The following is a 16,918-nucleotide window of genomic DNA, read 5'->3' on the forward strand; positions in this document are numbered from 1 at the left end:
AAATTGGAACCCTCACATATTACTGATGTGAATATAAAATGGTGCAGCCCATGGGCTGGGGTTGTGGCTCAGTGGGTAGAGTGCTTGCCTCACACATGTGAGGCACTGGGTTTGATGCTCAGCACTACATATAAATAAATAAAATAAAGATCCATTAACAAATACAAATTTTTTTTAAAAAAAATGGTGGAGCAGATACGCAACACAGTTTGGCAGTTCCTCAAAATATTAAAAATATAGTTACCAAATGACCCAGTGATTCTATTTCTTGGTATTTACTCAAAAGTGAAAACATGCTCACACTAAAACTTGTACACCAGTGTTCATAGCAGCATTATTCATAATAGCACAAAGTGGGAACAACCTAAGTATCCATTCACTGATGAATGAACACATAAAATATGGTCTATTCGCACAATGGAATATTACTTAGCTATAAAAAATGCAGTCCATTGCAGATGAACCTTGAAAATATCACTCTAAGTGAAAGAAACCAGATACAAAAAAACAATACTGTATATGATTCCTCTCTATAAAATATCTATGTTTTAATAGTCATTCCACTATTTTTAAAAAGGGGTGTGTGTGGCTCGGGATGTAGCCTGCTGGTAGACCACTTGTGGATTGAAGCCCAATAACCCCCCCTAAATCACAAATTTGTACACTTTAATTGTTGAGTTTTATGGATATAAATCAAGTCTCAACACAGATGCTGCATTTACCAATTACAGGGAATAGTCAAATTCATAAAGATGGAGAGAACATTTTTGCCGGAGACTGAGCAGATGCGGATATGGGGTTTGAGTGCTTAATGGGCACAGGGTTTCTTGTAGATTGAGGGAAAACGTTGGAAATCATAGCGATGGTTACATTACAAAAACTGTAATATCCTGCATACGCTAAAAGGTGCTCAGAGCCAGTCACGGTGGCACACACCTATTACCCCAGCAACTCGAGAGGCTGAGGCAGGAGGTCCACAAGTTCCAGCCCAGCTTCATTGCGACTAGAATAATGCGAAACAGTCTCGGGTTCCACAGCGACGACCCCCTGGCTCCGGGGTCAGAGCGACCTACACTGGGACCCCGCGACTGGAGATGCGTGACCCTGGGCTCTTTCCGCCTTCCCAGATCTGCCAAAGGCCCTTAATAACCCGCCTCTCCGCCCCGAGCCCCCGGGGAGAGAGAGGACCGGCGGTCGGTGGCGCCCGCAGCCTCCTGGCCCAGCGTTATCGGTTCTCACAGGGTGGGGACGAGAACCAGCCTCCAAGGAGGAGAAGGGGCAGTGCCAGGCGCTGGGGGCTGAGCCGGGTGCAGAGCGGGAGGCGCGTCGGGCGTTGCCTAGCAGCGCGGGAAGCTGGCGGCTCCCACCCGCAGGCATGGAGCAGCCCCTGGCCAGCGGCAGCGACAGCGACAGCGGCAGCCGGAGCGCCCCGGAGACCCTGAGCGAGGTGGTGCGGGTGCACCTGCGGAAGCTGTGTCTGCACGAGTTTCCCTGCGGCATTGGCAGCTGGGTGCGAAGGGGGGCCGGGAGGGCCTGGGGGACCGCCCCGGGGACGGCCCTGGAGACTGGCAGCGCCCACACACAGCAGGTGGCTGACCGAGACGCCCCAGAAGGGGTAGTTCTCAGTGTTTGGGCGGGGAGGGTGGACTAAGGCGACCCTGAAGCTCAAGGTGTGGGCAGAGGAAGCTCCGCCTGGGCCTGAGGGCACTGACCTCAGTGTGCAGACCTGGCACCTTCCCATCCGGAGCACAGCAGGCCAGTCTGCACCATGCAGGTGCTTCTGACTGGGTGAAGTTTCTTGGCTTCGTGGAGCTCCAGAGCCACGTGTGGGAGATGGTTCCACCTGGGCCCTGAGGCTGCAGAGGCATGGGCCTCCCCTTCTGAGGCTTGGCTGAGAAGGCTCTGCCACTTTCTGTTTGTCTAGAGGCTTCCCTCCTGGAGGAGAACCTGAGTGCTCAAAAGGCTAAGCAGTGCACCCTCTGGCCCACCCTTCCCTGCCGAGGAGAGACAGAGAGCAATGCAGTGTTGAGGAGCCTCAAAACAGGGTGAAAGAGGAAAATTTGATTTGCTGCCCATGAAGGTCCTTTTCTCTCAAGCTTCAATCTGTACATTGACCCTGCAGACAGAACCTGTTCAGTGGGGCCACAGGAACTGTAGTCCTCACCTAGGTGATGTGTCATCACAGGGTGGGGACAAGAGCCAGTGTGCTCAGGAATGTCTTTTGAGAGTTCTGAATGGGCCAGAGGCTGGGGCCACCCCATCACTCCATGGAAAGGAGCCTAGGAAAGCTGGTGTTCCCTTTTCATAGGAAAACTGAGAGCATTCATTGATTTGCTTAGTCAGATGTTGGTTGAGCACCTACTATTTGCTAAGCTTTAGGGTTTCAAAGATGCATCTTGGACTGGGGCTGTAGCTTGGTGGTAGAGTGCTTGCCTAGCATGTAAGACTCTGGGTTTTATGCTCAGACTGCACCTCTTCTGGAGGTAGGGGTGGAAGAGAGTAAATTCTGGGAAAAGCACTCTTTCATCTTCCACTTCCTGAATTACCTTTTCCTGGGCTTACCTTTTCAGCCTTGCTACTTCCTCTAGGAAAACTTTTCCTTGATTATATTCTTATATCCCTGCCATTGCCTGTTGAGCCTCATGAATTTGCATAGATTGGGCTGGGGATGTGGCTCAAGCGGTAGCACGCTCGCCTGGCATGCGTGCAGCCGGGTTCCATCCGTGCAGCCGGGTTCCATCCTCAGCACCACATACCAACAGGGATGTTGTGTCCGCCGAGAACTAAGAAATAAATATTGAAAAAAAATTCTCTCTCTCTCTCTCTCTCTCTCTCTCTTCTCTCATTCTCTCTTTTAAAAAAAAAGAATTTGCATAGATTGTGTCAAATATGTAATTAATCTCCCAGAGACAGGAATTGGACCTTTATCTGTACTCATATCATGGCTAATCATCAGCCAAAATTACTGGTAGCTCATGGAGATTTCTAAATTCTTTACCCTCAGTCATCTAGTCTTACAACTGAGTTTCTTTACAAGGACATGACAGACCTAATGAAATTCTCCACCTCCAACGCTGCAGAACAGATCGCGTTTTCTTCCTCAAACATGGCGAACCTGGAGGGAGCTGACCCCCAGGGAGGAGGAGCCGGTGAGCCCAGGGGAGGAGACTGTGGAGGCCCTGCTGGGACTGGTGCGTAGTCCCCACTCACCGTGGGCTCTGGTGGAGGACTCCAGTGCTGAGGACCATTTTCTGAGAGAACTGGCCATTCAGAATCCACTGATGCTCAAAGACACCTTCTTGTACTCCTATTTCCGGTCGCTGAGGATGGTGGACAAGCAGGTGGGTGCTGCAGATGAGCACCAGATTGTAGGGGGATCTCCTGTGAGAGCTGATCCCAAGGTCAGCCCTGAATTCTCATTGAGCTCACCAGCTTGTACAACAAACAGGTAGTCAGCCATGCTTTGTTGAAAGTCTTCCTCCTTCACCCTTGGAGGGAGTCCATGTGCCTCTTCTACAGCCAATTCTTAGCATGCCCTGCACTCGGCCCTCCTGGGTCCTAGTAAAGACCTTTCAAAGGACCCATATAGCTTTGGTTTGGTTTGGTTCTAGGAATTGAACCCAGAGGCACTGAGCCACATCCCCAGCCCTTTTTACTTTTTACCTTTAGACAGGGTTTTACTAACTTGCTTAGGGCCTTGCTAAATTGCTGAGGCTGGCTTTGAACTCCTGATCCTCCTGCCTCAGCCTCTCAAGTTGCTGGGATTTACAGGTGTTGTGTGCCACTGTTCCTGGGCCATATATATATATATATATATATATATATATATATATATATATATATATAAAACTTTATTTAAACTGTGAGGGTGCTGGGATGTAGCTCAGTGACAAAGTATCTGCCTTGTATTTGCAAAGCCCTGGGTTCAACTCCAGTTCCAAAAAAGCCAAAAAAAAAAAAAAAAAAAACCCATCAAAAATAAATAAATAAGTAAATAAAACCCTTTAAACTGTGGGAACCGGGGTGGGGTGGGGCTGGAGAACATTGGCATAGTGTTGACTTATTTATTTCTGTTATTAAAAAATCTTTGCTTAGATCAATAACAGTTCACAAGTTGCATAGAAACGGAGTCTCAGCCTTCCTGAGCCTTTGCTTCCTTTTACGGAGAAACTGGGAAGTTACACATAACCAGAAAATGAATAGGGTGACCAGTTTGCTTGTGACTTTCCCCTGTGTTGGTGCTGCAAGTTTTATGTCCTGGAAAGTCCCTCCATCCTAGGCAAATGGGCATTTGGTTGCTCAAGGGAAAAGAAGCCCCGCCAGGAAGGACCCCTGGTATCCTTGAGATCACTCAGTTCCTTGGGAACTGAGGATTTATGGGTAGGATGCTGAAGTTTCTCCTCTGACCTTGCTCCGTACAAGCCAGGGTGGTTTCTAAATAGTTTAACCAGCTTTGGTGCCAGGCAGGCAGTAGGTTACCACGGCTCTGCCCTCCCAAGAATCTCACGGTCCAGCAAAGGTCATAGGACATTGGCCTGGAAATCCCATAGCTACTGTCAGTGAAGGGGCAGGGGAGGAAGTGGCCCTGGAGCCCTGCGAGTGGATACAGTGAGATGGAAAAGGGATGGAGGGGGGCTGGGGATGTGGCTCAAGCGGTAGCGCGCTTGCCTGGCATGCGTGCGGCCCGGGTTCGATCCTCAGCACCACATATAAACAAAGATGTTGTGTCTGCTGAAAACTAAAAAAATAAATACTAAAAAAATTAAAAAAAAAAAAAAAAGGGATGGAGGGGTTGGCAAGACGGGAAGGACTGTGTGTTCCTGTTGGCTTGTGCTGCGATGTCACCTGGCCCTCCTGAGGCCTCACTTCCTTCCCTTCCTTTCAGGTGAGCCTGGTGGATAAGGACCTCCTAAAATTTGTAAACCTTGAGGAGCTGATCCTGAGTGCCAATAAAATCAAGGAAGTCAATGCTGCCAATCTGCCCCCAACACTCAAGGTACGGGAGCCCCCGAGACCCTGTCTCTGATCTTCCCTGCACAGGTTTGGTCAGGGAGGCTCTGCATTAAGGCCCAACCTCAGGCCTTTAACTGTAGGCCATGTTCCTCAAAAAGTGGACCCACAACACCCAAAAGGACAGAGGGCAGGGTCCCTAACAGTTTCCTATTCATCAGTGTTTAGTAGCCAGAAGTGGAAAGAATATCCAGGTGTCTACAACCACACACCCGTGGACAAAAGGTGACCTGTCCACGTAGTGGGATATAATTCATCCATTCAAGAGAGAAATTCTGATATGTCACTGCAGCGTGAGGGATCCTAGAAAATGGCAAGCTGGGTGAAAGGAGTCAGACCCTCAGGGACCAATCTCATTTGATTATACTCCTGTGAAATATTTAGAAGAGGCAAATTCACAGAGATAGACAGGGATTAGAGGTCACCGTGGGCTGGGAGAGGGAATAGGGAGTGAGTGACTGCTTAGAGGTCTGTTTGGGGTGATGACGCTTTTGGGAACAGTGGTGGTGGTGGCACAGCATTATGGATGGCACTGAATGGTACACTTAAAAATGGAGGAAACGGCGAATTTGTATTAGGTACGTTTTTCCACAAAGAAAAGAGGCAGGCAGGCTTCATCGTGAGTGCTCTGCTGAGCATGTCGCCTGGCCCCAACCCTAAGCTGAACACCGAGAGTAGTGACCACGGAGGGAGAGAGCAGGTCTGGCTCTGGCTGGAGACACCAGGTTCGGCCCTGGTGACACATGTGAGTGAGGAGGACAGTTTGCACATATGTACTTAGTGGGATCCATTCCCTCTTCCATCAGGGTCCCTTGGGGCTTTCCCAGGGACACTTTCCCACTGCGTGTCTGCAAGAACTTCCTGCACACCTCCATCACCTCCCCTTCCAAGCTTGGAAGTCACCTTCACAGAAGGGAAAGGAAACTTCCCTCTCTGCTGCAGGAAAAAATTCCTCCTGCATTTAAAAAAATGCAGCCCAGTTGGGCACAGGAAGCCAGGCCCCAAGCAGTCCACGATTCCTTTCCTGAGTTTCCCGGGTCCGTGGGCAGAGGGCAGGCAGGCTGGCAGGCGGAGCTCTCCAGTCTGGGCCTCCTCGGCTGTCACTAGGTGCTGGAGCTGTATGGCAACGAGATCCGCAGCATGGAGTGTCTGTGTGCTCACCCACCCCCTGGGCTCCAGCATCTGGGGCTGGGCCACAACAAACTGCTGGGCCCCTTGGAGAGTCTCTATGTCACCAACAACTACTGGTAACTGGGGAGCTGGGAGGGCAGGTGCGGGAGGGAGCCTTGCTTCTATAACTTCTGGGTGGCTGCAAAGTCGGCTCAGGGTCTCAGAATGACAATAAAAAAATCCCACTGACATCCAGGGAAGAGTAGGGGGAGCCCGGCTTCAGAAGAGGATCTCTCAAAGTGGGCTCCGATGACACCTGGGCCTGTCACTCTGTCGTGGGACTGTTCTGGGCATTGTAGCATGGGTAGCAGCATCCCTGGCCTGAACCCACTTGATTCCCTCCTGGGACAGTCAGATAGTACCTAGGAGGAGGGGAGGACTCAGCCCAGGCTGAGAACACTGTCCTAGAGACAGCCCTCCCTTGTCACTACAACTCCAGCATCCATCAGAGTTTGTGCAGAACAGTCCCCTCTTGGTTGTTGACATTGGATTTTGTCTCCTTGGCGGGGGCGGGGAGTGAGTGACAGTGGAAAACTTAAAATCCTAGACCTGAGAAGTGAGAGGGTCACCCACCATCCCTAAAAGTCTGCCACGGAGAGCTGGGGCAAAGGGAGCACCCTGCAAAGAGAACTGGGGTCCAGCCCCTTGGCTAGTGGTGCTGTGGGTGCAGCTCCCCTGCTTCCTCTGTCACAGCCTGGAAAGGGCTGGAGGTCAGCACGGAAGGCACCTCCTTCCATCCCCTAGGTAGTCCCGGGACAGGCCTTGTGCTCCAGCCACACCTGCTTGGAAGGCGGGTGCAGTGGAGAGGAAAGTTCCTCTCTCATGATTTCCTCCTTCCTCTCCCTGCTCTGCGGCCCCTGACCAGGCTCGGCCCTGTCCAACTGGGATTCCTTTCTTCCATTGCCTGTGGCCATCAGGGAGCGTAGACAGGAAACCTTATACTTTGGACTTCCTAGGACAGCAAATTTAGGCTCTTGCTGTTGACAGAGTACCGAGTGTCCCGATTTTGATTTGGAAAACATGCCCAACCTGGTGCTTTGTGCCAAGTGGGGATCACGTAGAAACCTGTACGTGAGCCTCTGTCTTGGGCTGTTTGGGAATCAAAAGGACATCTGTGCTGATGTTGCCTAGTTCTCTTGAAGGTCGGGTCAAGGCTGTGTGCTGATCCCCACGAACTGTTCCTCTCGCATACTTCCCTCTGACTGGCCTGTGACTATCAAGGGCAGGACAGGCCATCAAAAGAGGCGAGGGAGGAGAGGGAGGGGGTGAGTTCACTGTGTGGAAGGTGCCGCTGATGGGTGTTCCCTGCTCTTTTCCTGGCCTCTGTCTCAGAGCTGAAGTCACTTTGCTTTCTAGTTTGTGACAGTGGGAAAAGCTGCCCACTCCCTCCTGTGCCTGGCTCATCATCCAGGGCCCTGGGATTCGCCTTTGCCCGTCCTTCCTGCCCTTCACAGGCTGGGATGGGAAATGTCTCCTTTCCACTTGCTGGCACGGTCTTCACGCTTGTCCCCCAAGAGGCGAACCCAGTGGCCATGTGCCAGTCTGGCTTTGAAGAGTGACCTCCAGCTTGAGATCCCTGGACCCTACAGCTTCACCCACCCTCCTCCCAGGTCCCCATTCCAATCCCACTCCTCCCCTTCCTGCTCTTCCCCACAGTGACTTCCTGTCTGTCAATAGGGAGAACCTTCTAGATGCACATGAAGTTGGACTTTTGGCTAGAGAGCTCTGTGTGACTGGGTCATGGGGGTAGGTTGTGAGGGCTGTCTCTGGGCTCTGAGGATGGCAGTGTTCCAGAGAGGGGAAAAGCAGGCTTGGGCATTACCCTGTGTCCAGGACAGAACAAAGTGTGTGGGCCGAGCTCTGTCCTGGGTGTAGGGCATGTCCCTTGCTCACCAGGGTCCCTAACTCCTGGGTGGCCTGCCCCACCTTCCAGGCCCAACCTTGTCTCCCTGGATCTGGGCTTCAATGACCTGACAGACCTGCAGGGCATGATGGTCAGCCTCAGCACACTCAGGCACCTGCGGCTGCTGGTGCTGCAGGGGAACCCGCTGGCCCTGGTGCCCTACTACCGAGGCTTCACCATCGACAGCCTGACCCGGCTGTGCGTGCTGGATGACATCACTGTGTCTCCCAACGAGAAGCATCAGTTCCGGGGATTCAGCCTCAGTGGCGGTGGGTACAGCCATGGAGGGAGGGGGCAGGGACCCGGCTCCACACCTTGAACCTTTGTCTGTGGCTCCCCATTTGACCTGGGCCCTCATCAGATGTAATAAACCTTCTGGATCTGGGTTTTCTCCAAATATTGACCCCTGTGACTGGGCCCTGGGGACAGAAGTGGTAGGAGGGCTTCCACAGCTTTTAGCCAGTTTCTTCACTTTTGAGGTGGCTTGAGTTCACCCCCTTGTGGCCCATCATGCAAGGTGCATCAGAGCCTTCCCAAGGTCAGACAGAAGCCTGACAGCTTCAGCATTTCAGGCACAAGCTGAGATGGCAAATATTCCCGACCTCTCACCCTCTCAGAACTGGCTCTGTAAAGCTTCTATTAGAACCTCCATTTGACAACTGGGAGCAGTGGCACAGGCATGGAGGCTGAGGCAGGAGGATTGTTTGTTTAAGGCTAGCCTCAGTAACTCAGCGAAACCCTGTCTCAAAAATAAAAGATAAAAAGGACTGGGATGTAGCTCAGTGGTACAGTGTCCCTGGGTTCAATCCCTGAATCCCTAGTACCAAACAAACCCCAAATAACCCCCATTTGACAGATCAGGAAACCAAGGCTTCAGAGAGGCCAAATGCCGTATCCTAAATCACTCCCATTGAACTTGGTGGAGCTGGGACTTGAACCTCTGCATGGAGGGGAGGATCCAGGGACGAGTGCCTTCCCGCCCCGTCTTGCTGTCTGCCAACTCCCAGCCCTCCATGTTCCTCAGTCTTGTTACTCCTTCTTGCAGACTTCCTGGCACAAGAAGCACAGTTTGTGGTGTCCATTGGAAATGTCAAGGGCGTTGTGGACACCTCTATCTGGGACCCGGAGCCAGGCCCCGAAGGCCCTTTCATCACCTACAACTATTACGTGACCTACGACTTTGTGGAAGAGGAGCAAGGCGAAGGGAGCCAGTATGGTGGCGTGCTGGCTGAGGTGCCCGGCTGAGTCAGGGAGTAGGGTGGCTCCTCGCCCAGGCCCACGGGGTTTCCTGTGCAGGCAGAACAGCCCCGGGAGGCCTGGGAAAATCCTTAACATGGATTCACAGCCCCTTTCTGCTTAGGGCCCTGGCTCCAGCCCAGCCCCAGCCAGGATGATTGTCAGCAATGAGCACCTTGTGTCCCTGTGACATCTGAGTCTGACATGGGAGCAGCCTGGAATTTTATACCCAAGCCCAGAGCTTCTGGCCCCACTCTACAGTTTCTATGATGTCTTTCACCCGTCCACATCCCACGAAAAGCAGGGGCTCCGCTGGGCTAGGAGAAACGTGCTGCCTCTGACTTCTCATGAGGAGGTTGCATGCTTAATCTTAGGTCTCCCAAGTGTGCTGCTCATGCCTTGGGTTCCTGCAAGGCTGAGGTGTGGCTCAGTGGTGGCCTGCTTACCTAGCATGCGGGAAGCGCAGTGTTCCATTCCAGCACTAAAAAAAGAAAACCCTATCACCCTGATCTCTGTGTCCGTAGACACTCAGGGAACATCAGAGAGTGTGTCCTGTCTCCCCTGGCAGATTGTCAGGCCCTCCAGCGCAGAACTTGTAGGTGATGAGCTGCAAGGGGGGTCAGAGGTGCAGCTGTTGGAGGAGCTTCAAGAGGCCAATGAGTCCCAGGAGTCGGGGGCGACGGAGATGGGAGAGTCAGAGTTGTCCTTCATCTCAGGCCACTCAGCCCTGCCAGTGCCCCTCTCCTCCATCAACTCTGCAGAGGAGCTGGCAAAGCTGCGGCCACGGATGGATCCCCGGCTCTTCCCATCCCCTGGGTAAGGATAGGACCCAGCTAAGAGCAAGGACTGGGGTCTCCATCCAGGGTGACAGCAGACTTAGGCTGCACCCTCTGCCTCCCCTGAGCATCTTGATGGCTGAGTGCTCCAGCCGAGGCCACAGTCTCTTTAGCTGGCCCCTCGGCCAAGAGCCATAGGGGGTAGGTGTGGGATTGGCAGTCAGCACTCCTTTCCCAGAACCCTAACCTTCCACTCAAGTGCATCTGAACCTCAGGTCCCTGAAGGGCTAAGCTTTCTAGAATGATCGACTTTCTCATTGCATTTTAGCCCTGGGATTGGAAGCTTTTCATGCAAGCTTTTGAGTCCATCTGGAATGTATTCTGGCATACGAAGTGTGGCAAGGACCTTCCAGTCTGTGCGCCAGGTTCTTCCTTGCCCTCAATAACTCCAGTCTCGTCCCTTCCTCAGGTTTCACACATGCCACCCGTTCTGCCTTCTTTGTTCCGGAAGCTTCTTTGATGATGGAGAATTTTATTGGAATATAAGTCAGTTCCCACAGTGTAGGAGCTCCATGAATGGAGTTTGTAGAGTCTCAGAAAGTTGAGCACATATAGATTTACTTAGGAATTCCTGTCACAGCTCCCTAATGCTTGTCAGTTGTTTAACTGTGGCTCTTCTGTTGGTGTTGGGGTCTCCAAGAGTAGGCCCAGATTTGGATCCATTAGCTTGGCATCCAGCCTTTCTCATGGCTGAGATTTATTGCAAATTTATTACAACCCCAGAGGAACTCGGGCATGGCTGCCAAGAGTCCTGTCCCAGAGGACATGCTGTGTTTGGGAGAGTTCCTCTTTGATTCTCTTACCTATTTTTAAAAATCACATTGCCTGTCTTTTTCTTACTGATTCATAAGATTTCCTTTTGCATACAAACGTCTTCTGGATATACACTCTTCTTGGTGACAAGCGCAGCAAGTCACTTTCCCCTTTGTCTGGTTTGCCTTTTCACTCCCCACATAGTGTCATTTGATGAACAGAAGTTTTCAATATTAATGCTTTTGTTTAAGGAATCTTTCTATACTCTGCATTGATTTTTTGTTGTTGCAAATTTCCCATTTCTCCACTGTCTTCTCTGTGCCATGTTCCTTCCTGGTCTCCTGCTCCCCTGGTCCTCTCTGGCAATAGCCAGACCCCCCAATCTCGTGCTATTTTGGGGTACGTAGTCTTTTTTGGAAGTCCCCTTAGAGCCTTGTCCCAAGTTCCCAGCGACAGCCCTGGATGATGGCGCCCATGTCTGCATCTCCCCTAATCAAGGACCGTCCTCTTCAGCACCAACCACAAGCCCTGGGCTGATGTCATTTCCTACAACTATGAGATGCAGCACACCTTCAAGGACCTGGTGCCACTCAAGGCCTTCCTACTGTCGGGGACCACTGTGACTATTGTGGAGGAGAAGGTGGGCAGAGGTCTGACTCCCTGTTAGATGCTTCTCAGCCCCTTTCTGGAAAGAGCGAGGGAGAGGTGACTCTGCTTACTTGAGGCCATGTCGTGTTCCCCAGATCGTTTCCTGGGCTGTGGTGCCACTTCCTGTTGAAATTCCCTTGCCTGCCAAGAAAGGAAAAGGGGAGAAAGACAAGAAGGAAACTGATGGGAAAAATAAGAAAGGGAAAGCGGAGAAGGAACCCCGCAAGGTACTGGCACACCCAGCCCACAGCAGGGGACCGTGCGCATGGAGGGGACAGATGCCTGGCATGGTCCTTTGCCTGGCCCTGTCCCACCCTCCTGGCCTCCCACCACAGGAACAGAAGACATCCAGGAAAAAAGAAAGAAATTCCCAAGGAGCTCCGCCAGGAACCATCTGTGCTGCGGGTGCTGGGTAGCAACTTGGTGGCCCTGGAGCCATTGCTGGCAGGGGAGTCCCAGGTGTCCACTGTGTGCAATTATGGGGTCATCCGCACCCTGGAGTCTGACAAGATGACATTAACTAGGGTACAGTGGGCCGCAACCATGTCCTCTCCTTCCCCCTCTCCAAGAATGCTTGCCCTGCCAGGAGTCTGGGGAGGATGGAAGAGGGACCTTCCCCTGGGAGTGCGGCTGATGTTCCTCCAGTGTGGGCCAGCTCAGGCATCTCCTCACCTGGAGCCCCCCACCCTCCTGGACCAGTCAGAGGCCCTGGGATGAGTGGGAGACCCTAGGCCTCCTTGGGGTCTATATCTGCCCCTTCCCCAGCAGCCCCTGACTCCAGTCAGCATCTTATTTGGTCATTCTTTCTTTCAGGATTTAAAGAAGACCAAGAAAGGGGCCAAAAAGGGTAAGAGCCAACGCATGTGGTGGCTGATGGCAAGGGCTGGTTGCTGAGGCCCTGCTGAGGGGCCAGCCTTGACTGGAAGCCACAGGGTGGGGGACTGAGAACTGTATCTTCCAGCCAGTGGGGAGGCCACATCCACCCTGAGGACTGGACCCCCATCCTCCCTGCATGTCCCAGAGGCAGCAGCCTGCTGTGCGGCGTGATGGGTGGGGAAGGGCATCGTGGTGCCCTGGAGGAAGGACCAAGCTGAGGTGGCTCAGGGTTCTTTTGGCTGCAGCTCTAATTGGTCAGATAAGAAGCTGAGTGGCCAGTGAAGTTTCTGAACTAGGTAAGCTTCAGATTTGTGTTTTTAAAAGATCAGGAAGGGAAAGCAAGACTTGAAAGGATCAAACCTAACTGTATCTTAGCACAAATCTCAATAAGAATACAAAAATATATCCCTCAGGTAAAATTTACGATGTCTGTCATCCAATAAAAAATTACTAGGCATGAGTCGGGTGCAGGGGCGCATACCTGTAATCCCAGCGGCTCTGGAGGCTAAGGCTGGAGGATCACGAGTTCAAAGCCAGCCTCAGCAAAAGCGAGGCACTAAGCAACTCAGTGAGACCCTGTCTCTAAATAAAATATAAAATAGGGCTGGGGATGTGGCTCAGTGGTTGAATGCCCCCAAGTTCAATCCCTGGTACCCCCCACTCCCCAACCCCGGCAAATTACACAGCATGGAAAAAAATCAAGAAATTCAATATATAATGAGAACCAAAATTGACTCAGAAATGACATATAAGATAGAATCAGTAGACAAGAATATTAAAGCAGTTATTATAATTTATTCCATACACTCAAGAAGCTAGAGGAGCTGGGTGCAGTAACACATCTGCAGTTCCAGTTACTTGGGAGACTGAGGCAGGAGGATCACAAGTGTGAGGCCAGTCTCAGGAACTTAGAAAGGTCCTGTTTCAAAATAAAAATAAAATTTTATCTCTCTCTCTCTCTCATGTATATATATATATATATATATATATATATATATATATATAAACTATAATATACCAATTAAACAAAGAAAAATAAATAAATAGAAAGAAAACCAATAGACTGGAGGAAGATCAGGGCTTAGAGAAGAGGTTGTGAGAAAAATAGGGAGTATTGGGGATTTAAATTCAGAAAAGTATATTATGTGCATTTATGACTATGTCAAACCCCACTATAATGTATATCTACAATATACTAAGAGATTAAGAAAGATATAAAAATAAAAAAGAACTGGGAATGTAGCTCAGTGGTAAAGTGTCCTTAGATTCAATCTCCAGTACCCCCCCCAAAAAAAAATCTTGAGGAAAAATTGAATCTGTTAAATAGCAATAATGAATATAAACTTTTAGAGATGAAAACTATAGTGTCATATGAAAAATACATTCAATGGATTATTGGCATATTAAACAATATAAAAGGAACTATTAGTGAACTTGAGCAATAGAAACTGTCCAAAATAAAACTCAAGGAGAAAAATCAGTAGGAAAAAATGAAAGAGTATCAATAAATTTTGAGACAAATTTCCAAGGGCCTAATATCCATGTGATTGGAGTTTCTCAAAAGACAGGAAAGGGGCTGGGTTTGGGGCTCAGTGGCAGAGCGCTTGCCTAGCATACATGAGACACTGGGTTCAATCCCCAGCACCACATAAAAATAAGCAAATAAAATAAAGGTATTGTGCCCATCTACAACTTAAAAAATATTTTTTAAAAAATGGGGAAAATGCCTGAAGAAATCATTGCTGATACATTTAAAAAACTTGTTTTTGTTTTGGTACTGAGGATTGAACTCGGGGGCACTTGACCACTGAGCCACATCTTCAACCCTTTTTTAAAAATTTTATTTAGAGACAGGATCTCACTGAGCTGCTAAGTGCCTTGACAAATTGCTGAGGTTGCCTTGTACTCAAGATCTTCCTGTCTCAGCCTCCTGAACTGCTTGGATTGCAGGCGTGCACCACTGTGACCAGCACATTTCAAAATTTGATCTGGGTATGGTCGTATGTGCCTGTGGTTCCAGCACTGGGGAGGCCGAGGTGAGAGGATCTCTTGAGTCCAGGATTTCAACACCAGCCTGGACAATACTGCAAAATCCTATAAAATGGGGGGTGGGGTGGGGGGAAGATGAAAACTGAAACTGTAAAATCCTGATCCAAGAAATCCCAAAATTTTTAGAAATGAAGCAACACACTTCTAAATAACCTGTGGGTCAAAGAAGAAATAGCATTGAAAAATATGATATAGGAATAAATGTGACCAAAGATGTGGAAGTCCTGTTCACTGAAAACTATAAAACATTGTGAACAGAAATCAATGATCTATATCAATGGAGAGGTATACTATAAGCAGGGATTAGAAGATGCAAATATTGTTAAGATGTAGGTTCTTCTCAAATGATCTATAGATTCCACATAATGGAATGATCCTGGCAAGTCTTTGGTTTATAGAAATCAACAAGCATTTTTTTAAAACTTAAGTGTTGCCCCTCACCACCAATATTAGAGATTGAACCAAGGGGCACTTTACCACAGAGCTACATCCCCAGCCCTTGTTATATCTTGTTTTTGAGAAAGAATTTCAGTGAACTTGTGGAGATTGACCTTAAACCTGTGATCCTCCTGCCTCAGCCTCCTGAGTTGCTGGAATTACAGACGTGTGCCAATACACCCAGCTCAGCAAGCAGATTCTAAAATTCATAGGAAAAGGACCCAAAACAGTTCTGAGAAAGAACAAATTGGGAGGTTCATACTATTGGACTTTCAAGACCATGCATATGTGGACACACGATTTGTGGCACTTATCTGTGGAGATAAGTTTAATTTTTTTCTGCAGTACTGGGGAATGAACCTGGGGCGCTGTACCTCTGAGCTACATCCCTAGCCCTTTTTATTTTATTTTTACTTTTGAGAGAGGATCCTGCAAAGTATTGTCCTGAAATTTCTAATCCTCCTGCCTTAGTTTCCTGAGTAGCTGGGATTATGGGCAGGCTGCCTGGTGATAGTTAATTTTTTTTTTTCAGGTTTGTTTTTAAAGATCTTTTTGTTTTAAAGATCTTTTAAATGTCTGGATTAACAGGATTCTCATATCTGCTTCTACAGCAAAACTCTTGATATATTCCTGTTGAAGTGTATGAAGAAAATCCAACCTCATACCAACACATAATTAGAAAAGAGGGGAATATTTTAATAGGCTTTCAAAGAATTATGGATATTCTTCCTTGATGTTACAACGAATTTGACAAGCTAGCTTATTACATTTGTTACAAAGTGAAAACTGAATATATATTGATTTTTCAATCCAATTAGTCATTAAAGTACATTGATCTATTTTGATACACACACACACACACACACACACACACACACACACACACACACACCCAGGAACTCAGGGGCACTCAACCACTGAGCTACATCCCCAGCCCTATTTTATATTTTATTTAGAGACAGGGTCTCACTGGGTTGCTTAGTGCCTGGTTTATTGCTGAGGCTGGCTTTGAACCTGATCCCCCTGTCTCAGCCTCCGGAGCATGCGCCTCCATACCTGTTTTATTTTGCATTTTGAATGGATATTTTAACCATGCACTACTGGTAACACGGTTACTTGTAAGATAACAAACATTGACTTAAACATTCCATTAAAAATTCAAAAGTCACATTCGTTTTTTTAAAAAGCATTTTTAGTTGTAGATGGACACAATACCTTTATTTTATTTATTTTTATGTGGGGCTGAGGATTGAAACTAGTGCCTCACACGTTAGGCAAGCGCTCTACAGCCAACCCACAACCCCAGCCCCAAAAGTCACGTTCTTAAATATCACCACTCACATCATTAGAAAAGACTTGGAGTATTGGGAACCTTGAGTTCATGGTGGCAGTGTTCCAAAATTCTAATTTCTACCTGAAAGTTTAAATGTTATAAATTCATCAAAATGCTTTCAGTCCCGTGTTTTCCCGAAAGTGCCATACTTACTTCATTTTAAAGAAAATAATTGTCAAATTCCCAAGACTGAACATGCATAAGTTCGTCAGAGTTCAACTTAAAATGGTCTAAGAAAGAAACAGCTAATTTTTCTTGTAACTCAAACAGCTGTGACTCATTAAATGCTCCAATTAAACGCAATTCTATTCCCTACTCTATTAACAGACCTGGATCCAATTCAGAGTTGTGCCTCCCTGGACTTGGGTTTTGGGGATGTGTTCAGTGCGTGGAGACCGCAGTCCCCACATCGCTCCGGACCCATTGCTTATGTTTTAATTTTCTCAGAAAAGTCAAAACCGCAGATGCCGAGCTTCGACAGCGACTACCAGCCAGAGCCGCTGACGGTGGAGGTCCAGATCCAGCTGAATCAGTACCGCACCGCGGAGGAGGCGCTCCGCTTCTAGGAGCCCGAGTAAAGGCTGTTCTGCGCACTCGCGCCTCCGAGTCCGTCTCGCCGCACGTCTGAGTCTCCGGGAGCGCCCCGGGCGGGAGGGCGGCCGCAGG

At 49.1% G+C, this 16,918-nt stretch overlaps 1 protein-coding gene across 2 annotated transcripts; it reads left to right on the forward strand.

The window, feature by feature from the left end:
• The first annotated feature begins 1,293 nt into the window (after window positions 1-1,293).
• Lrrc43 (leucine rich repeat containing 43) lies at window positions 1,294-16,851 on the forward strand. 2 transcript variants are annotated; one of them, XM_078039271.1, is made up of 12 exons: window positions 1,294-1,510; window positions 3,081-3,341; window positions 4,886-4,996; window positions 6,118-6,257; window positions 8,114-8,352; window positions 9,129-9,316; window positions 9,888-10,135; window positions 11,407-11,548; window positions 11,652-11,805; window positions 11,909-12,081; window positions 12,370-12,403; window positions 16,700-16,851. In XM_078039271.1, the coding sequence occupies exons 1-12, from the start codon at window positions 1,376-1,378 to the stop codon at window positions 16,816-16,818; spliced, it is 1,944 nt and encodes a 647-aa protein (XP_077895397.1). In that variant the 5' UTR covers window positions 1,294-1,375; the 3' UTR covers window positions 16,819-16,851. The 2 variants fall into 2 exon arrangements, with proteins under 2 accessions (XP_077895397.1, XP_013215878.2); XM_013360424.4 differs by lacking the exons at window positions 12,370-12,403; window positions 16,700-16,851 and having other exon boundaries at window positions 1,295-1,510; window positions 11,652-11,783; window positions 11,892-12,075.
• Window positions 16,852-16,918: the final 67 nt, after the last annotated feature.

This window comes from Ictidomys tridecemlineatus, chromosome 2 (assembly GCF_052094955.1).
Source record: "Ictidomys tridecemlineatus isolate mIctTri1 chromosome 2, mIctTri1.hap1, whole genome shotgun sequence".
NCBI lineage: Eukaryota > Metazoa > Chordata > Mammalia > Rodentia > Sciuridae > Ictidomys > Ictidomys tridecemlineatus.